At 46.3% G+C, this 22,467-nt stretch overlaps 1 protein-coding gene across 1 annotated transcript; it reads left to right on the forward strand.

Moving 5' to 3' along the window:
• Positions 1 to 19,469: 19,469 nt before the first annotated feature.
• Positions 19,470 to 21,324, forward strand: LOC136611021 (E3 ubiquitin/ISG15 ligase TRIM25-like). Its single transcript, XM_066590260.1, has one exon. The coding sequence runs from the start codon at positions 19,488 to 19,490 to the stop codon at positions 21,090 to 21,092; it is 1,605 nt and encodes a 534-aa protein (XP_066446357.1). The 5' UTR covers positions 19,470 to 19,487; the 3' UTR covers positions 21,093 to 21,324.
• Positions 21,325 to 22,467: the final 1,143 nt, after the last annotated feature.

Here is a 22,467-nt window from a genome sequence, read left to right on the forward strand (position 1 = left end):
TGTCACAGATACATCCAAACCATACAAGACCAGCTTCAGCCTGAGCAGGAGCTGGGTTTATGTGTGAGCACAGACCCAGGGGATTGGCTAGCAGGAAGAACCACACCCAGCCAGCTCAATCATTAACCCTGTGAGGGCTGTGCTGCTGGAAACACAGTAGTACAACATGTCTCAGCAGCACACGTAACACTTATTTTACAAAATACACCCCTTAATGTACTCACTGAGGGGGTCAGGAGGATTTTGACCCCACAGTTTTTTTTTCAGGAGTTAACGCAATTTAGAGGAGAAAAAATAAAATTTGATATTTTTGCAAATGGGTCATTACAAAGACAGATTTTTTTACTTTAGTGCACACGACAATGAGAATCTACACCCCAAAATGGATCCCCCTGTTTGTCCTGTGTTCAGAAACATCCCCATTGTGGCCCTAATCTTATATATGTAAGCACACTGGATGCGGGCCCAAACCGAAAGGAGCAGCCGGTGGCTTTCAGAACAGACATTTTGCTTGAAGGTGATTTAGGCTCCATTGCCCACTTGTAGAGCCCTTGAGCGGCCAAAACGACCTTCAGTAGCCGGGAACCAGGTGATTTCAAATGTCCCACACCGATCTCCTCTTCTGCACATCCACCGCCATTTTTTCTTTGGCACGCATGCACAGAAGTCGGCAGAGGGTACGTTCCGGACCAGATCATCGCGGGACATCATGGAAGAGGGAGGCGAGTAGTTTCAGCGCCCCTCATGAATGCGATCCATGAGAGGGTCTGAACCTAACTTTTTAAAAAAATTTTATTTACTTTAATGCGATTGGCGCTAATCCGCCGATCACATTGCTGGGGGGGAGGGGGCTCCCTGCCGCCCACCATAACAGCTCCATGCAGAGGCATAACTTAAAGGTCCTGGGTGCAGATTCCTTGTGGACTACTTCCATTGAAGTCAATGGAAGCCGTCCAATCCGTGACTCATCTGCAGTGACAACCTACCCTAGTGATGGCGCGCCGTCATCTGTGCTGCGCATGTGCAACGACGTGATGCTGGCACATCCGCAGCACAGATGAGAAAAAATCCTGACAGGTCTGCAGGGATCACCGACCGGGCACTGGGTCAGATTCCGCTGCGGGATCCCATATGCAGAATCTGACCTGCCCGTGTGCAGTCAGCCTTACTTCATTCATGCGTACCAGCAAACATATTTGCGCATACATTCGTCTGAGTCTGCCCGAAGGCCAGTGTTAGACGAGCGTAATGTAACATGATTGTAGTATGACTCTGCACTACAGACGTGTTACATATGACATTACAACTGCATGTCAGCAGTATCTGATTCTGACTGCCCGCGGACCCCCTAATTTGTAAAGTTCTGTTGAATATGTTGGCTCCGTAGAAATAAAGTTTATTATTAACCTCTTCATGACCACCTAATGTAATTTGTTTTCGGGTGGTCATGAAGTGTGTATGGGGTGGGCTCAGGAGCCAAATCCCCTTCATACCCGGTGGCTTTGAGTCCGGTCTGATCGCGGCAGTTAACTTTTAAACTTCTAAAAAAAACTTTAAAAATTCCCATATTTGGTGTCGATGTGTCCATAAAAGTCTGTAATAGTAAAGTATCACAATATCCATCCCACACTACAAAGGACAGAATGCCGGAGGGGCCATTTTTCTTTTTCTTAGTTTTCTGGCTCTCAAAGAACTTTCATTAAAAATTATCAAAAAGACATATTTTTTGTTTACCAAAATGGAACTAATTAAAACTTGATATAAAACATATAAAAAAAGTTCTGTGTCTCAGAATATGGCGACGGAAAGCAGTTATTTATTTAAGAAAAAAATGAATTTCCTTTTTAAAAATAGAGAAAACATTAAAAAACTAAATAAATTCAGTATCTCTGTAATCGCACTGATCCATAGAGCGCGGCTCACGCCATTTTACTGCACTTTGAACGCTGTAAAAACTAACCGCCCCTACAAAAGTCGCAATTGCATTTTGTTTAAATTTCTCCGCACTTAAAAATGTTTTAAGGTTTTTCCCTATATTATATGGTATGTTATAAAAATGCCACTCGGCCCACTAAAAACAAACCCTCATACACCTATGTCAATGGGAAAATGAAAAAGTGATGTCCGTTGGAAGGCAGGACGATAAAAATGAAAATAATAAAATGAAAAATCTCTGGTTCTGAAGGGGTTAATCACCGCCTGAGGCTTTATTCACACCAGCATATATCGGCTGCACTTTCATGCCCGGTTGATATACGCTGCCCATCTGATGCATTGGTTTACAATGCATCAGTTCAGGTGGGTATATTCCCCCAGCGTAAAAGTGCCCAGCTGGCCTAGATAGCACATGCTGAACGCATTTTATCCGGGTGCTTTTCACGCCAGCCAGGAAAGATAGTTCAGGAACTATCTTTCCCAGCTGGAATACGTCGGCTGCAGCCGTAGACTCCTATGGGAGCCTATGGCAGCTGCCGGAGAAGGGAGGTGGGAGGGAGTTTAGCAGCATGTCTGTTAAATTTCCACCCCCTTCCCTCCTCCTCTCCGCCCCTTGCTTGCTGTTTGCAATGGGAGGTGGAAGAAGGAGGCAGGATGGGGCGAAAGCTAGTTGCTAATTGCTGGCAGACGACAAGGGGCGGAGAGGAGCGCACTAGGTCCCGCCCCCTTCCTTTACCGAGAGCCGGCAAGGGGGCGGAAAGGGAGAGGCAGTTTATCAGAGCTAAACTGTCTGCCCTCGCCCGACTGCAATCCAGGCTAGATCAATATATGTGCCGGACCCGGGCGGTCTAAATGGGCACACAAATGGCAGATTTGTGCGCCCGTTCACGCAATTTTTGGCTGACATGGCTGACTAAAAAACGTCACGCCCCTGTGAATAAGCCCTGAGGTAAAGTCCTGATTAGGATGGACTTCCCACCAAGTGACTCCCCTCAGAATGGAGGATGCATATAGTGACACGGCTTCAGGTTGTGTAAGGATATCTCCACAGAGTGACTCCCTGTTGGTCTCCGCAGGCAGGAAGTGGAGATGTCTGTTCTCCATCTTTTCCTCAGAAGAGAGCACTATTATTACAGAGCACACAGGAGTGCCCGGACATGGCCATAAATTATGTGAACCCTCTCTGGCTCTATGCAGGAGGAGATTAAAGCTGTGTCCCCCAGAAAGTGGCCTGCCGGCTGTGGGAAGGTAGGGAGGTGTATTACCTCTTCATGTACTTCCACAGACGAGGGGGGGCTGGACCAGAACAATGTGGGACATAGACCACCGCCATAACGCCATAGACGGTGAGCCCTCAGGAAAGGATCATCATCATGGGGCTCATTGTGACGGTTCTCTCACCGGAGAGCGGGAGTCTTGGACATTTCATGTTTCCTGAGGTAATTCAGCCCAGTCTCTCCTTTTCTGAGGTGAATCGGGAGTCCATCAGTGTCCTCCGACCCGCAGCCTCATCCACAGGACTACAATGAAGGGGCTTATAAATGACTAGAGTGGGCTTCGCTGATAAACTGCCCTCTTCTAACTGTTTCTCCCTGAAGTGGGTAATTAGTAACTCCTCTGAAGTAGGGACTCTGCACCCCTAGCCAACTCCGATATAATATTTACCTACCGCAGGTGAGACAAACGTCACACCTGTAATAACATTAGCCTGACTCTACAGCGTCCTCTGAGGTAACAATGGAAAATATTTCCATACGACTCGGAGAATTCCTGTCACACAGCTCCCCAGCCCAAATTATATGTGTGTGTTAGCTCCTCACGTTCATGGTAATATAAGGGGGTAATGCCACAGTGTCCCCATTACTAATTGGAGCGGCATACAACCGCTGTCAGTGCGGACAATGGCTGCAAGTTCAAGCCCCACCCTCTCCAGTCCGGGACACAGCCAGAAGGGGGGATGGGGAATGTGCCAGCAGATGGCGCTTACCTGTGACGGTTTGTTATTGCTGCTGTGCTGTGTCACCAGCTCCCCTTCGCCAGCCAGAGCTACAGTCAGGGAGGGGAGGCAGTGATAAGCACATGGCGCCATGTTGAAGCCACCATTTTGTTATAACCTGTCTGGGGAGGAAGAAGAGAGGGCTCTGCCTTCCCTGATGAGGTGGCGGGGTCACCACTGTGAGGATCAGTCCCCAGCAGGAACATTGATTTCAGCACGGCTGAGGCCTTGTCTAGACTCTCACCCACCTCCCAGAGCCCAGAAGAAGCTTGGCGCTGCAGGTGCCCAGTAGACATAGAGGGAGAGCTGCTTATCATGGCGGCAGAGCAGTAGCATAGAGAGACAGCGGAGATGCAGAAGAGCAGTGCTGAGGGCCCATTTTAAAGTGGCAGAGGCCTATTTGATGGAGCTGCAGAGCCGCCATTTCCCCATGGGGGGCGGTCAGGGACCTGAGTGACCAGGCTCAAGAGGTCCCTGATAAACCGGGGACCGGAGATATCGCTGGCCACATTCCTGCACCCCGCAACACGTGGCAGGAGAGGGAGTCTTCCTCTGCCAGTGCCTGACATTGTGGCACCAGTACCACAGATTCACCACGGATGCTGCAGACAGAGAGGAAAGCGATCAGCGAACCAGGTTATCAGTGAGGGGGCTACATCCCGGGTATTGTGTGGAGATACAATTCCTGGCCGGGGTAGGGCTAAATGGATTCAGGGTACTGTGCTTATATGGTGCAAGCTTAAAGAGTTAATTATGGTGCCAGCAGTCTGAGCAAGGCCCTGCAAGGGTTAATATCATATGTGATGTTTGTAAGTGCTATGCATAAAGAGTTAATGAGGACAGTGTAATATACCTGATGTGATGGTATACCCGACCCGAGCCCTTGCAGGGACCAGCGTGGTACTCACCTCTCCCGCGGCTCCGGCTCTTTGATGTGCCGGCTGTCGGCCAGCCGGTGCATGCACAGAGTGGAGTCGTCGGCCGGGTAGAGGATGCCGAGATTTGTTTGCTGCGCGTGATTTCACGCGAACAAATTGTGTCCACCTGCCTAGGATTGCGTTTTCTAACGCAATCCTCTGGCAGCTTCCAAAGGCGGAAGTTCTGCGGGAAATCCCGCAGCGGAATTTCCGCCCGTGTGCAGGGGACGATGAAGAGCCAATACCCTTACATCATCACTGGTCAGCCTTCATCACAGAGTATAGACCCGTCATGGGTCACAGGCGCCGGAACATAGTCTCCAAATCCTGCGCAATAACAATCAAAGAACGTCATCTATGTGCGCCAAGTAATAAATGTGTAGATATATTCACCCAAACGACAGATAGAGTCGTGGACAACCATCAGTTCATCCACATAATGTGAAGCTTCAGAGAAAGGTCATCCAAATGGAAACTGATGTATAATAAAAGGGAGGATATCCCAACCAGCCTGCAGGAACAGGAGCATATCTGCCACCATACAGTAGATTCCACATAGATTCACACCTGCGTGGGAATCATAATGAACATGAGATGATTCGAACAAATGAACGTTTATTCAGGATGGATAATATGTATAGTGGTTCATATCATCAAGTCTCTAACCAGGGAACTGAAAAAGAAGAGTAAGCAATACCTGTGAGAATATACTTAATATAAGATCACTACAAATAAATACTTAAAATGTACCTTCCAAATCCAAGGATATCAGAACCAGACTCCCCAGCAACAATGGGGTCAACCGAAAACTGTGTTCAAAAAATGTTCGTAATAACATAGGAATAATTATCTGTACAGGGAAAAGCCCCCAAAAGGTGTAAAATACCCAAATTTGTATTCGTACTAACGCAGGATAACCTGAGCGAACATCACAAAGAGACACATATCCAAGATAGACAGAGTACAATGAATCGAAGAACACCCTACACAGCTACTACCCAATCCATAGGTATCTGTCGCTTTAAGAGTGCTGTGACCTTTAAGAGTTTTTGAGGAAAGTTATCCTGCAATGGTAAAATACCCGAACCCTCTTAGGCCCAGTAACCTTTGTTTCAGTCTAAAGTATATTTAGTAAAAATCTGCCACCCCTGCCTCCGTCTGCCATCGCTGCGTCTTCGTGAACCTGGACACATATTGTAAAACTAATTACCGATAAGGAGATTTCATTGGCAGCATGGCTAAAGGCTCATCGTAGATTACACTGCAAACATTTGAGGACGGGTTCCCTTTAATAACTCCTCTGAAGGGACTTTGCACCACAAGCAAACTATGATATTTAGCTACAGCAGGTGAGACAGACGTCACACCTGTAATAGTATCAGCCTGACTTCTTATTAGTATTCTGAGGTAACAATGGTAATTATTTCCTTATTACTCCTTTTGGATTCCTGTCACTCAGCTCCCCAGCCCAGATTATACGTGTGTTAGCTCCTCAAGTTCATGGTAATATAAGGGGCAATGTCACAGCGATAGCCCTTACTAATTGGAGCGACATACAGCCGCTGTCAGTACGGACAATGCCTGGAAGATCAAGCCCCACCCCCTGTTGTGTGGCAACAGACACTGCTTGCCAGTGGTGGTCTGTCAGCGCTGCTGCGCTGTGCCACCAGCTCCCCTACGCAGGCCAGAGCCTTGGCTAGAGGGGCGAGGCAGTAAGATGTGCATGGCAACATGTCAAAGTGTGCCGGGTAGCTTTAAAGGGCCGTCACTAAAGTTTTGAGGAAAGTTTTTCTGCAGTGTTAGAATACCCAGACCCTTCTAGGGAATGTAATAATGTTCATTTGGTTAAAGCTTTAGTAAAGCAGATTTTGTAAAAATGTGCCACCTCTGCCACCGTCTGTCATCGCCGCGCCATCCTGAGCCTGTGCACATTCCATCAGCCCGTTACAGTCATTTCACCTCACATGGATTCCGCTGGTGGTCCATTACTGAAGATGGTTGTCTCCGGTGACAGTCACTACAATCCCTGTAATATTTAGTCGCAGCATCCTTCATCTGTAATTTGAGGTTTCAGGATGTACCGAGCTTAGATTAGACGATTCTGAGCTCTAAATTGTGACAAAGAATGAAATCAATCAAACAGGAAAAAGTGGAATGCACTTTTATGCTCTTATACTGGGGAATAAAAGAAGAATTTCCTGAGTAAAAGTTATCCAGTGTGCTGGTCCTCCTTTTGAAAGAATGAAATCAAAGCTTTAGCTGGGGCTTCCTTCACCTGGGGCAAAGACCCAGTGTTGTGCCCCCACAAGCCCCAAGACCCTTACATGCCCACCTAGAACTTATGTCAGTTTACCTCTCCCACAAAAGTGACATCACATAATTATATGGTGTGAGGTACTGAGGGGCGTGATAGTGGATGGTCACTACATTGCCCCTAGGTTCCGTTATTATGCCTAGTGGGGCTGGGGGAAGTCCATGTCCCGCTGTTTGAGACATGAAAATTCAGGAGTGCAATGTAATCTCCAGCAAGTAGTTGCTGGACATCTTTTCTTTGACTCCTTAGTGACGAAGCCTGTTTGCGCCTTAGTGACGGAGCCAAATTTTGGAAATCTGACATGTGTCGTTTAACATAGCATAACTCTGTAAAGGTTTTGCATATCCAAGTGATTCTGACATTGTTTTTTCGCCACATGTTCTACTTCATTTAGATTGTAAAAATAGACTGATATAATTTGTGTATATTTATTAAAAGTGCCAATATTGGAAAAATTTTGAAAAAATTGTCATTTTTTCACATTTTCAACTGTAATATCTCAAATATGTGCAAACATACCGTACAAATTTTTGATAGGATATATATTTCCCTCTGTTTACTTTATTCTGGATGCACATTTGAAAAACTTTTGTGTTTTTTTTAAACCATTTAGATGACATACAAATTTAGCATTACTTTTCAGCATTTTGAGGAACACTTTGTTTACTTACAGCAAGCCCAGTTTGCAAAGGCTCATGAGTGTCAGAATGATAGATACCCCCCAAATGACCCCATTTTAAAAACTACACCCCTTAATGTATCCACTGAGGGGTGTCAGGAGTATTTTGACGCCACAATTTTTTCTCAAGAATTATTTCAATTTGGATGAGAAAAAATAAAATTTCATATTTTTGCAAATATGTCATTTTAAAGACATATTTTTTCCAATAGTGCACATGAAAATGAGGACTGACACCCCAAAATGGATACCCGTTTCTCCCGTCTTCAGAAATATACCCATTGTGGCCCTAATCTTATGTCTGGATTCACACGGGGCCCAAAACGAAAGAGAGCTCTTGAGTGGCCAAAACCATATAGAACCCCCACAAATGACACCATTTTTAAAACTAGACCCCTTAACGAATTTATCTAGGGATGTACTGCCCATTTTGACCCCACAGTTTTTGAATTCAAGCAAAGCAAAAGGAAAAAAATGTGATTTTTGTGTTTTTGGCAATTCTGTCATTTTAAAAACAGCTTTTGCTGTACAGCACAAACATGAATGAAGACTTGCACCCCAAAATGGATACCCCTGTTTCTTCCGTGTTCAGAAATATACCCATTGTGGCCCTAATCTTATGTCTGGATGAGCAACGGGGCCCAAAATGAAAGGAGTAGTCGGTGGTTTTCAGAACAGAAATTTAGCATGAAGGTGATTTAGGCCCCATTGCTCATTTGTAGAGCCCTTGAGCATCCAAAACGACAGAGAACCCAAACAAATGATCCCATTTTGAAAACTAGACCCCTTAACGAATTTATCTAGGGGTGTACTGCGTATTTTTACCCTACGATTTTTGAATAAATCTAAGCAAAGCAGAGGGAAAAATTAAAATTTTCATTTTTTGGCAGTTGTATCAATTTAAAAACAGTTTTTTTTGTACAGCACACCGATGAATGAAGACTTTTACCTCAAAATAGATACCCCTGTTTGTCCCGTGTTCAGAAACATACCCCTTGTAGCCCTAATCTAATTAAAGGCAACATGGCTAGGCCTATAATGGAAGGAGCACCCGTTAGATTTCAGGGTACAGCGGAATAAATTCCAGGCCCCATTGCCAACTTGTAGAGCCATTGAGCTGCCAAAACGATAGAGAACCCCACAAATGACCCCATTTTGAAAACTATACCCCTTAATGAATTCATCTAGGGGTGTACTGCATATTTTGACCCCACAGTATTTGAATGAATCTAAGCAAAGCAGTAGGAAAAAATTACGATTTTCAATTTTTTGGCAATTTTGTCAATTTAAAAGCAGGTTTTTTTGTACAGTGTACATAAGAATGAAGACGTTCACCCCAAAATGGATACCCCCGTTTGTCCCGTGTTCAGAAACATACCCATTGTGGCCCTAATCTACTTATAGGACATATGGCAAGGCCTATAATGGAGGGAACACCCATTGGATTGCAGGGCACAACTGAATAAATTCCCGGCCCCATTGCTCACTTGTACGGAATAAAAATTGATGCGTTAAAAAATCTCCAGGCTCTCAGCTAAGTTTTGTAGCCAGGAGCAGGGAGATTTTCAATTACCCTGGCAATCCACGGCTTTTGCGCATGTGTCCACCACTTTGGCGATGGGCGCGTGCGCAGAAGCTGGGGTAAGGTCCACGGATAAATCCATCTCTTAAACTTTCACTGGGGTTGCCCCTTTGCCGAGCACCAGCCTCCCTTATACCCTTTCTGCGCTTGACCCATGCGACCCGCCCCAAACTTACACTGCCCATCATTAAACTGTCAGCAGAAGCCTGGTGTGTGCCCCGCTGACAATCCAGATTGAATGGCAGAATTGGCATCACTAGCTGAGCCAGGTGGCCCGGCTCCGCCCTGAAAGGGCTGCTTATAACGGGGTGACGCCATAACTTTCAGCCAAAGCCCAATATCCTTGCAATCCCACCTGATCTTGGGCCTAACTACCTCCTCTGACGAAATTGCTCATCATAATGAAGCCATGCCTACCCCCCATAGGTTCTGTACGCTTCACCATTGGAGTCCAGATAGCAAAACAACACCAAACAATTTTCCAGCACCTTCTCCCCAACTACCTCCACTAAAATCGTGAAGACCTAGAACCAATTTGTGAATGTTTTAGGAATCAGCCGCCACCACTGCTTTTCCTCGTCCTCTTTTTTTTAGACCCTGTGCTCTTCCCCTTTGTCTAAATTAAAATTTTCCAAAGGAAGGCGGGAAAAAATTTCCATGTGCTCATCCTTCCAAATTTTCTCCCGCACCTCCTTCTTCAAATGCGCCCCAATAGCCCTTTGAAGCAGACATACACTTCCCCTTTAGCTCTGTCATCTAAATGAATAGCATCCCCACCCTTCTCCCTCTGCACCCCCACCATCACCGCTGACAGCTGTTGTACATTCCCCCTCACCTGACCACAAATCTCCCAGCTATCTGTTAAAATAGTGCTAGAAGCCACCAGGGGCAGCCACGTCGTTACTGGAGACAGATCCGCCACCCCTTTCCTGCTCACAACGCAATAGTAACTTCCGCACATTTCCCATTAACAACTGAAAATCATCACAGTCCCCACCGGCATTCCCCTCCCATCTTGGTAACCCAGTACCTGCACGCAAAAAATTCCCCCTCACATTACCTGCAATAACATTTGGAAACAAACAAGACATAGAAGCATACTCACCGTATGTGATGCCACCAGCCTGCCCCATCTTATCCAGATGGTCAGCGTCGCTCCCGGATTCAGCTTCTCCAGATTTCTCCTGTTGCTCCAGTCTGCCATTTGCTAACGTTGTCCCCTCCATTGCCCTAGCTTGTCCTGTGCCGGCGTGCCACCTGTACTGATGCTACACGATCACCGCCAACTGCAGCCGCAGGGGGACCTCCCCACTTCCAGCCTCGTGCTCCTGACAGTGCCTGGTGTGCTCCTAGGAGCTCATCGTGATGGTGCTGCTCTGTTTCTAAAGTCTGGCTCGCCCTCCCGGCTGGCACATCACTGAGGGGTCTAACTGTGGGCCTGGACTTCTCTGCCTGCCAATCAATGCTACTGCTGCCCTCCTCTGTTGGCCTCCCACGCTGTCCACACTGCCTGGTCCTCTCCCCGACCAGCTCATCTCCAGGGAAGCCGACCGTGTCCCACACATGTTGTCTGCCAACAGGTGCCAGTAGCCCCGCTCCCATTTATCTCGGGGCCCTCTGCTCATTGCTGCACCTGATGGCCTGCATGGACTCCTTCTGCTCTGCCTCCCTTTCCCCTTGGGTGTGGGGAAGGAGCGACTGCTCAGAGGGTCCACGACGGGACTCCCCAGGCAACACAAGGCAGTTGAGATCCCATTTTCAGCAATAATCCTCGTGGGTAGCCTGCTCCTCTGCGGTGGTCACACCTGCTCTAACTCCCCCGCTGCCACAAATGGGGCAATCTGTAGTGCTCCTACCAAACAGTCCTATAGTCAGCCAGTTCCATGCACGCCAGCGGCCGCCCAAAGCTCCTCCAAAACTCACTCCATATCTGCCATAATTTTGGATTACCATGTCCCTGCAACTGTAAGTGTACTATTCTCTCCTAGTCCTACCTTAAATGGCGCTCCCTTCTCCACTGAACATCCCTCTTATACCTGATAACGCCCCTTAATTTACATTGATTCCCTGCCCCTTTATCAAAACACACAATGTCCACCCACTCCTCTCAACCAGCCTGCACCAATTATTAACCTCTTGTGCTACTGTTCCCTAACCACCCAGTCATGCGGGGCCCCATGTAGGTTTGACCTTGAGGTGTCACTGTCATATAAAGAGATTGAGGAAGTGTCCCCCCAGCTGTCCCGTATCAATCAGCTGCCATTCAGGACACTAGAAAAGTTGAGCTGATATAGCAAGTATAGACGAATTGCTTGTCAAGGGGCAATAGCAGTAGTCTATGTGAGACCATAGCCATTGTGAGAAGGCTACAGGAAAGAATTACTCCATGCAGCATGTTAAAGAAGAGGTTAGATGATGTCATGGGACACAGGGGTATCCAGGAACTTTACTTCTCATCTTCCTACTACTTCTTTTTCTTTGATATTGTGTTATAGAGTAACTAAGAATATATAAAGAGGGCGACTGCCTACTAACATTGTAATATTTGTATTGTTGTCTTATACTGCATGAAGCGAATATGTGAGTGATTGAGATAAGCAGATCCTATATGTGGGCACTGACCTCTTGGACAAATTAAGGACCAACCTCGGTGTGCGGGTTGTTATCGGACAAGACCCTTGATTGTGTTCAATGTTCACAGGCCCTACTCAGAAAGGCAAGAAGGAGTCTTCGTGTATATAGCGAAGCACTGATTCTGGTCAGGAACCTTTGTGTTTTCACTGTATATTTCAGTGGCCAAAGGCTTGTTTCATGTTGTTTGTCTTTTAAATCAACGTCAAGGACATAATTACTAACAATGGGAAATACAAATTGTAAGGCATTCTCCTGTGCATGTCTCTATTGTTATCAACGGCAGGAAGTCCTTTAAGTAAGAAGTACATGCACAAGTTAAACCCTGACTATGTCAAATATTGTCCCAAGTTGTAAAAAAAATATGTGCTAAAATACGGACAAAATCAGCTAAAGATCAACAGAAATACGGATTATCCGCTGCTGAAGCCTGGTTAAAAGAAGTCCCAAACTGTCACGCCCCTATAGAAAAAGACCCCCGACAGTTTGATGGACAATTCAAAGGGTCAATGAGAAGTTACAAATTGAATGAAAAAATAGAGAGCAGCTAGAAGAATTCTAGGGCTAGATTGGAGTTCTGTAGAAGGAAATTAGAATGGGAGGGGGGGAGATGGTAGACCCCTTCCATAGGATAATCAGGGAGAGAGAGATGATCTAATGCTGCATATAATCAGCCAATAAAGAATGCGTTTGTAAGTAGAGTAAAGAAGGAAATAGGAGGTTATATAATGAAATATATGGTTACCCTGAGGACGGGTTCATTGCAGGATGTTTTGGAATATGCAAAACATACAGAAAAGTTTTAAAAGAAAAGGGTGAGAAAGTGAGAGCTTTTATATAGCGAGAAGATTGTGATACGATAGTTCAGGTAAGTCAGAGAGGTAATTGGACAGTGAGAGGACGTGGAAGTAGATACAGAGGAAGAAGCAGAGGTGGGATGCAGTTTGGGGATTTAAATGTGTGTTTGAATTATGGGAAATCTGGTGATTTTGCCCGAGAATGTCCTGAGAAACAATGTTCTCAGGCACCTTGGGGAAAATGTCTAGGAGGGGTGGATGTACAACACTTGGAGGATATCTTGGCAATTTCTCCAGGTGAATGGGCGGATGATTACTTTCCTGGTTGACTGAGGAGCCACCAGGACATTAATACATCCCAATATGTACCCAATGTAAAATGTAGTAACAGTCATATGGTAAAAGGGGTTAATGGCGGGACCCACAGGGAATCCCTCTCTGAACCAGTTATAACAGACGGAGAAACAAATAAGCCTGTGAAATGTCTGGTTATATTGTCTCAAATATGTCCAGTAAATTTTGCTGAGATGAGATATTCTGACAAAATTAAGTAATACTTCACCAGAGTACCTCAGAGCTATAGTGAATCTCCAACAATTTTCTCCCAGGCTATGTCAGTAAACTTGGCCCAGTTCCAGCCTCCTAGAGTGCTACTACTGTATGTTGGTAGCAGCAGCAGACAGTGAGGAGAATTGTATGGAGGACACAGTTGCACTCTTGAGTTTTCTCTATGAGCAAGGCCATAAAGTAAACAGGTAGTAACTCCAATACTGTCAGTAAACCGTTAAATATTTGGGGTATAACCTGTCAGATGAAGGATGTCCCAAAACTACAAGCAAATTATGTCCTTTTTGGAAATGAAAAACTTCTGTAGAGCCTGGATCCCAAATTATGCATCTCTGACAGCGCTTCTTACCAGACTCATCTATGATAAACCTCTGGCGGAAGCTGACAGAATCCAGTGGGATGCGCCCTCTGAGGAAGCCTTTGTCAGGTTAAAACAGACTCTGGTGGGCACATCAGTCTTGGGGGCTGCTGAACTACAACAAGCCCTTTGTGCTAACTGTTGACTCAAGGGAATGATATACGACCTCTGTATTAACTCAGGAACATGGTGGGAAACAGACCGCTGGCATACTAATCTTGCAGACTAGATTCAGTGGCCGAGCGCTCCCACCCTGCGTACAAGCGGTAGTAGCTGCAGCTGAAGCAGTCAGACCTTCTGCCACTATAGTGCTGTTCCCCCACTCACGCTGAAAATACCACACGCAGTTGGTTATACTCAAATCTTAGTCCTTCCAGACATCCCTCCTGCATGACACTACTGCTCTCACAGCCACAGCTGACGATGGAGAGATTACTACACTCAATCCATCTACCCTACTGCCTATTTCTTCAGACGGTACTCCATACAACTGTCTAGGAGAGATGGCACATAAGGTGTTACCCCGACCAGATCTGCAGGGTGTACCTCTTGTAGATGCGTCATCCAGGAAGAACTGTGTCACACTGGAAGAGATCATAATAGCTGGGTTCTTGCCAAGGTACGACTCTGCACAGGCAGCAGAACTAGTAGCTCTGACTAAGGCCTGTCAGTGGGCACAGGGTAAGAAGGTCACCATTTACACTGATAGCCGATATGCCTTTTCCACAGTACATGTTTTTGCACAACAATGGAAAAACAGAGAGATGGTCACCTCCACAGGAAAAGACATAAACGACCAAGATTTAATCTTATTGTTACATGATGATATACAATAGCTTAAACAGCTTCCAATCTGTAAATGTCCGGCACATACTACAAACCAAGATCCTGTCTCTTTAGGGAACAGGAGGGCCGATGAGGCTGCTAAAACAGCCTCATTAACACCACTAATGCATTTGTCAGAAACACCAATGTTAAGGTGGACGAGTGGACTTTGGACGAGTGTCGGGCAAAGGATGCCCGATATTCGTCCCTGTATCCCCGCGCTCCCGTGGAGCTAGCACAGCTGGCTCACACACAGAGCGGCCAGCAGGGGGGCGGGACAGGGCAGGAGATTTCTTTCCTCTCACTCCCCTGCCCCTCTCCATTGAGATACACAGGCGCCGTACGCTATGGAACGGCGGCTGTTTAAACTGCACTATGAGCGATGAGCTGCTAAAAAATGAGCGATGACGATCATCGCTCATAGAGCAGTTTAAACAGCCGCCGTTCCATAGCGAATGGAGAAGGGTGGGGGAGCGAGAGGAGAGACATCTCCTGCACTGCCCCGCCCCCCCGCTGGCCGCTCCGTGTGCAAGTCAGCTGTGCTAGCTCCACGGGAGAGCGGGGATACAGGGACGAATGTCGGGCAATTTGTCCGACACTCGTCCAATGTAAATGGGCCTTTAGACATGCAAATACTCAAAAACATGTAAGCACATGCCCCACCAGAAGAAAAAACATTGGGTGGACAAAGGAGCTGTGCAAACGATGGGTCGTACATCTCCACAGAAAAAAACAAACAACCTTTCTTACCTTCATCTTTATTCAGATATGCAGCAGTTTTGAGCCATGGCCTGTGTCATGTCCCAACAGGGGGGATGGTAGCACTCATATCGAAAGTATTCATAGCCTATGGGTTTACAAACTACTCTAAAAATTTTTGTTTGGCTTGTATTATTTGTGCTAAAAACAATGCACAAGAGAATATAAGACCAGGAGGGGGCGCCGTCCTACACCTCAGTATCCCTTCAACACATTTGTATGGACTACCTAGAATTATGCAAATGTGAAATACTGCCTAGTTATCATAGATGCTTTAGCCAAGTGGGTAGAAGTGTTTCCCACAGGTCAGTCGGATGCAGCCACAGTGGCTAAAGCATTACTAAGGGAAATAATACCAGGTGATTGGGTCCTCATCAAGGGGATAAAGAAAAAGAACTGGAAGACCCCAAAGTGGGAAGGACCTTACCAGGTACTCCTCAGCACCCCCACAGCAATAAAGATTGCTGAAAGGCAGACCTAGATTCACCAATCTCACTGTAAAAAGGTAACATAGGCAGAGCAGGGACAGTGTGCTGAGGGGGTTCTAGTGCAGCCCGCTACAAAGGGGGGTCCATAATACTTGGTCTCTGTCTCAACCCGGTGAAGAAATCCACACCCCTTCCCCATGGACCTCCTCAGTAAGGACAAAATGACAGGAATAGCATTTCCTTTCAGAGTATTGGTGAATCAGGGGAACGCTATTGATGACAGCCCTGAATTTGTCAGAGGTCATCATCATATTTACCCCGATCCTACATGATGGGAGGATGCTGATAGAGCTCTGAATTTAACTTTTATAGAAGGAGTGACAAGTACCATTTTGGTAGATATGTGTCAGACAAGGGACTTGTTGGCATCGCACACAAAGGAATAAGGTGTGGTTAGCTGCTTGCCTGGCTTGATAGTACTCTTAGTCAGCCCACATCCCTGGTGGCCATTTTAGTGCCAGTCATGGGCTGCGGCCATTTTAGTACCTGCTGTAATACCTTCGGCCGCCGCCCAGACGCCATCTTGGCTTCTTATCTCCCATAGATGTACCTTTTACCTAGCATCCCAATGCTTGCACTGATTGTAGAACACAACACCAATGATTAGTGCCTTCTCTGAATTGTGTAGGAATAGTCAGAACCCTCCATGCCGTGTCCTCTATGTCTTGGTTATATGTTGTCTACCTTAGGGGTGTGCTATAAGATAGGGTCAGTATGATACTGCAGGATATTTAGTCATAGCAGAAGAATATGAATGGTCTCCTTCAGATAAGTGTCAGGTAGTGAGGGAATAGGTTGCTATGGGTGATGGTAGTGAGGGGACAGGTTGCTATGGGTGATGGTAGTGAGGGGACAGGTTGCTATGGGTGACGGTAGTGTTGACAAGGATCAGGGATAGTAGGCAGCAGGACAGAAGGGATAATTACATGATGCAGACAGTCCTGGGATGAGACAGTGAAGGAATGAAAGTTTACAGTAGTATTAAATGAAGTTGGCAGACAATGGCCTGAGTGCTGCTCTGTGTGGTGGGGTTAGCTCCAAATGCTTAAATGCTGAGTAACAAAGAGCATGTGCAGACGAGTGGTGGTTGTGTGGTGACAGACGGCTAAAACAGGGGCCGGGTACGTGTCCTGGTGGGGGATGTGCCTTGGTACAGCTAATGCCTGTGCACCTCATGACCTCAGAGGGCAATAGTGAGGGCCGTATCCAGAGAACTTAGAACACCTCTCCCAAAGTTCTCTTGACACCAATGTTTACATTGACGCAATAGGGGTCCCAAGGAGGGTACTAGATGAGTATAGGATGAGAAATCAGATGGGTTTGAGTCTCTTCTTGCATGCTGGGCAATAGTGGATAAAAATGTATACTGGATTAATTACACATACTATAACCAACAGAGATTTGTTAATTATACAAGAGATGCAATCAGGGGCCTAGTGGAACAACTAGGACCTACCTCACTTATTGCATGGCAAAATAGAATGGCTCTTGTTATATTACTAGCAGAAAAAGGAGGACTTGTAAAATGATTGGAGGATATTGTTGTATTTTCATTCCTAATAACACGGCACCAGATGATACCTGAGTACTGGAAGGGTTAAATGCATAATAAAATAAACTAGCTGAAAACTCTGGCATAAATGATCAATTCAGGGACTGGTTGGAAAGCTTATTCGGACACTGGTCACAAGTCATATACTCCACACTAGTCTGTGTCAGTGTTTGCCTCCATTCTAGTAGTCTGGCTTTTGAGTGATCATTTTGCACAAACTACTACTTGGTACTAATGCCCATTAGTACCAATTAGTAGCGTGTGAGCCGCTGGGAGCTGTATTCAGAGAACAGATTACCTGCTGTTCTCTGAATAAATTCCCTTTTTCCTGCCACGGGGCTGACAGCTGAGACAATGTAATCAGTGCTCTCTGGGCAGAACACAGCATGCGGTTCTTCCTATCAGCTCTTCTGCTGAGCAATGGATTTCATGCCGAACTGAAAATCATCGTGCGGCAGAAAAGTGAAAAATGGGCACGTTTACACCCAACAATTATCTCTCAAAAGATGCCTTTTGAGCGAATTTTAAGCGATAATCATTGCGTGAAAAAGGGCCTTTATCTAGGGCTGAATTTCCCAGACGATTGGGCACCGTCCAAGGGAAATTTGTTATTAAAGATTCTGGGGTGTATGAAGGTCTTATCCCGATGTGAATCAGATTTTCAGAATCAGGTGGCCCAACGGAACAAAACGCATCTACACGCAGTAAGGTCCGATCCCCAGAACACCCAGAACCACATATCTGGGAAAATATAGCTCTGAGCATATACATGTGTATGACTATGCATAGGTATAATCAAACTGCACGGCAGGCTCCTTCTCTCTTAGGCCTCATGTCCACAGGCAAATTAACAATTTAAATCCACAGCGTTTTTCCTGCACGCGGATCCGCGCCCCATAGGGATGCATTAGACACCCGCAGTTAGTTAAATACCTGCGGATGTCATTTTTCCCTGCAGGCGCGGGTCCCGCGTGCAAGAAAAAAAATGGACATGCTCCATTTACAGTAAGTGCGTGTCTCCCGCAGGCTTCTATTGAAACCTATAAAAGCCGTCCGGATCCACGGGAGACCCGCACCTGAATTAAACTCACCTGCTCCGGGCGATGCAGTTCTTCCTTCCTTCGCGTCCGGAAACTACTTTCTTCGGCCCGGCGGATGTGCCCGGCGCATGCGCGCGGCACGCAGGCGGTGTGCCGAGCACATCCGCCGGGCCGAGGAAAGGAGATCCGGCCGCAAAAAAGGGAAGACCTGCACGGTCCGCAGCAGGTGAGTTTATTCTTATTTTCAGCCCTCATGTCCGCGGGGCAGGAGGGACCCGCTGCGGATTCTCCATGTAGAATCCGTAGTGGGCTTGATTTTCCCCATGGACATGAGGCCTTAGGATAAGGGTCCTGGGGTCAAGTCATTCGGGAACCTCTCTTCCTCTTCCTCCATGCGGCCGCCACTCTCCCTCCACACGTTATCGTTGAAGAAAATGGAATCCTTTTCACTCTCACCTTACACTCCTATTTATACCTTACATACCCATGTGACAGGACAATTGGTTACAATTTCCAGACATATCCAAGACATTCACAGATATTAACCTCTTACATGCTGCAGCTGTGCAATACACATAACTAAAGACAAGATATATTGCACAGAGCATTCACATAAAAGACATGACATGTATGACAGTTATGGAGGGGCCAGATATATGTACTTCGGGCCAGTACACTCTCATAGGCTTCTATGGGAGCTTCTATTGCCGCGATCAGCCGGCAAAGGGATGGGTAGGGAGGGGGAAAGAGTTTAGTATCACTAAACTCTCTATCCCCAACCGACGGAATTCCGAGCTGTGGCGTATATACGCTGCACCCAAACATGTGAATGGGTGATAAAACTTGGTCGCAGCTTTCTCTTGTTTATGCGATTTTCAGCAGCAATGTGGGTGGCCGACAATCGCAATGCATGTGTGAATAAAGCCTTAGAATGTGGTGATGAAAAAACTACTGTGTCCTTTAGAGGTAAATGAATGGGTGTGACTACAATTTTGATCTTTAACCAGTGTAAGGTACACTTAGTTTCATTTCCTCCTTCTGTCAGCCATGGCGTCTGCTGCTGTAAGAGACGAGCTGCTCTGCTCCATCTGTCTGAGCACTTATACAGATCCTGTAATGCTGAGATGTGGACACAACTTCTGCCGGGTCTGTATTCATCGTGTGCTGGATACACAAGACGAGGCTGGAGTTTATTCCTGTCCTGAATGCAGAGAAGAGTCTCAGGAGCGGCCGGCACTGATGAGGAACTTGGCTCTGTGTAACATCATGGAGAACTTCCTGACTACTCCTCCGACACAGATGGAAGCCGGGATCTTCTGCACTTACTGTGTGGACTCTCCTGTACCGGCTGCTAAATCCTGTCTGCACTGTGAAGCTTCTCTGTGCGAGAAACACCTGAGAGTTCACAGCAAGTCAGCAGAACACGTCTTATCTGAGCCCAGAGCCAACCTGGGGAGCAGGAAATGTTCTGTCCATAAGAAGATCCTGGAATATTATTGCACTGAGGACGCCGCTTGTATCTGTGTGACCTGCAGTCTGGCCGGAGAACATCGGGGTCATCGGGTGGAGATGCTGGATGAGGCCTCTGAGAAGAAGAAGGAGAGACTGAGAAATGTTCTCCAGAGACTGATCACAAAGAGGGAGGAGACTGAGGAAAGAGTCCGGAGTCTGGAGGAGTGCAGGAGAAATGTTCAAGAAAAAGTAGCTGGAGAAGCAGAGAGAGTCACTGCCCTGTGTAGAGACATCAGAAGACAGCTGGATGATCTGGAGAAGAGGGCCCTGAGTGAGATCTCCAGGCAGGAGAAGGAAGAGTCAATCTCATTTTCAGCTGTGATCCAGAAGCTGGAAATACAGAAGGACGAGCTGTCCAGGAAGATGAGACACATGGAGGAGCTGTGTAACATGACTGATCCACTGACTGTCTTAAAGGAACCAGACACCGGGGACTTCTATGATCTTCAGGACATAGGGGGACATGATGGAGGTGATGGGGACACGGGGGGACATGGTGAACCGCTCCATGATGTTGATGGTCCGGATGTGGCTGTGATCTCAGACACATTACACACATTATGTGACATAATACGAGGTATAAGGAGGGGGATCTATGTGGAGGATCCTGTAGACATATCACTGGATGTAAACACAGCTGGTAATTATATCCGTATATCAGATGACCTGAAAGCTGCAACCTACACAGTACAGAACCAGAACCGTCCAGAAACAGCAGAGAGATTCCAGGATTATCAGGTGATGAGTAGCCGGAGATTCTCCTCTGTACGACATTACTGGGATGTGGAGGGCAGTAGATTTGGGTGGTGGAGGATGGGGATGTGTTACCCCAGTATAGACAGGAGGGGGCAGCAGTCATGCATTGGATATAATAACAAGTCCTGGTGTTTGAGGTCTTATAGTCAGTACTCAGTGATACATGATAGTAAAGAGATTCTGTTAGCTGACAAGATCTCCAGTAATAGATTCAGGATTTATCTGGATTATGAGGCCGGCCGGCTGTCCTTTTATGAGCTGTGTGACCCCATCAGACACTTACACACCTTCACTGCCGCCTTCTCCGAGCCGCTTCATGCGGTATTTCGGGTAGATAGACAATTTCTTGGACTTATAATTAACAGTTTGAGAATCTGCAGCTAAGGAATCACAGTTGCTGTAAGGAATTCCCCAGAGCCCGGGGATGTAGAATCTTCAACAATACATTTCGGTGATCTGTTAGGGTCTAATATGGAGGCTCCTCCGGGATTATTACTGTTATTAGCTTACATCCTTGTACAACATTCTAGATGATGTAAAGAAGGGCTTCTCAAATTCTTCTACTCGAGCCTCACCAGCCAATCCATGGCGATCCGGGGCTTCACACTCAAACAAGTAGTACCAGCAACACCCATATTACCCCTCAATGCCAGCCAAATACCACTATGCAGCACACATTAAACCTCTAGCAGGTCCAGAAATCAACAGTGGATACATATTGGATAGCAGCCTTGTCTGGTCATACGGAACACATTTTCAGCATAAAGCCCCTTGAAAGTGTTCTGAGCCCCCCATAGGGTATAATAAGCAGTGATTAATAAGTAACCATCTTTTTTGTGTCTGTGGCAACTCTTAGGTCTTATTCACAGGGGCAAGTGCGATTTCAGTCAGTGCAAAAACTGACCGATTTCTCTGTGACAGTATGTGTGTTCTACTTCAGTTTTTGTTGTGTTTTTGCGTTAACAGATGAGCGTCACCCGAGTGTCAGCCATTTTTAACATGCGTCAAAAACCCAGAACATGTTCTAATGAATGTGATTTTAAAACTCCTTTTGAAGTCAATGGGTGCCTGAAGATAAAGGCGGGCACACATGCCATATGAGTGCGTTCCGTTTTTTTCATACACCCATTGATTTTAATGGGCAATTTTAGTGTGTGCAACCGGCGGCAACAGCTTCGATAAGTCACTTTAAATGCCGCTGTCAATAAGATCGCAGGGAGCCATGGACGTGTCAGGACAGCCAAGGGCCTTCTGAAAGGCCCCAGGGCTGTAATGGCAGAATTCCTATCAAGCCTGTGGGGTGGCTTGATAGACTGCCTGTCTGATCGCAGTATGATGTAATGCTATGGCATTACATCATACTACAGGAGCGATATAAAAAAAAAAGAAAAATAAGATCATTAAAGTTTTGCTAATTATTAAAAAAGAGTAATAAAAGTTAACCCCCCCTTTACCAGATTTCTAATAAAAGAATCTGAAAAATAAAACAAAAATACATACTTGGTATCGCTGCGTCCGTAAAAGTCCGATGTATCAAAGAAATGTATTATTTACCCCGCACAATGAATGTCGTCACTGCACGGACACATTGTCAGTAGCATCTGTGTCGCGGGGCGGATGGCTTACATTGACTTTAATAGAAGCCGTGGAAGCCATTTGTGTGGGAAAACCGTACAGAATGGGGCATGCTGCGGGTGTTTTCCTGCGTGTGCGATCCGCGCGCCAGGGAAAATGACATCTGCAGGTATTTAATTACCTG

This window comes from Eleutherodactylus coqui, chromosome 2 (genome assembly GCF_035609145.1).
Source record: "Eleutherodactylus coqui strain aEleCoq1 chromosome 2, aEleCoq1.hap1, whole genome shotgun sequence".
Taxonomy (NCBI): Eukaryota; Metazoa; Chordata; class Amphibia; order Anura; family Eleutherodactylidae; genus Eleutherodactylus; species Eleutherodactylus coqui.

Coding starts and splice junctions, on each gene's coding strand:
- LOC136611021 (XM_066590260.1), top strand. CDS start 19,488: ATGGCGTCTGCTGCTGTAAGAGACGAGCTGCTCTGCTCCATCTGTCTG.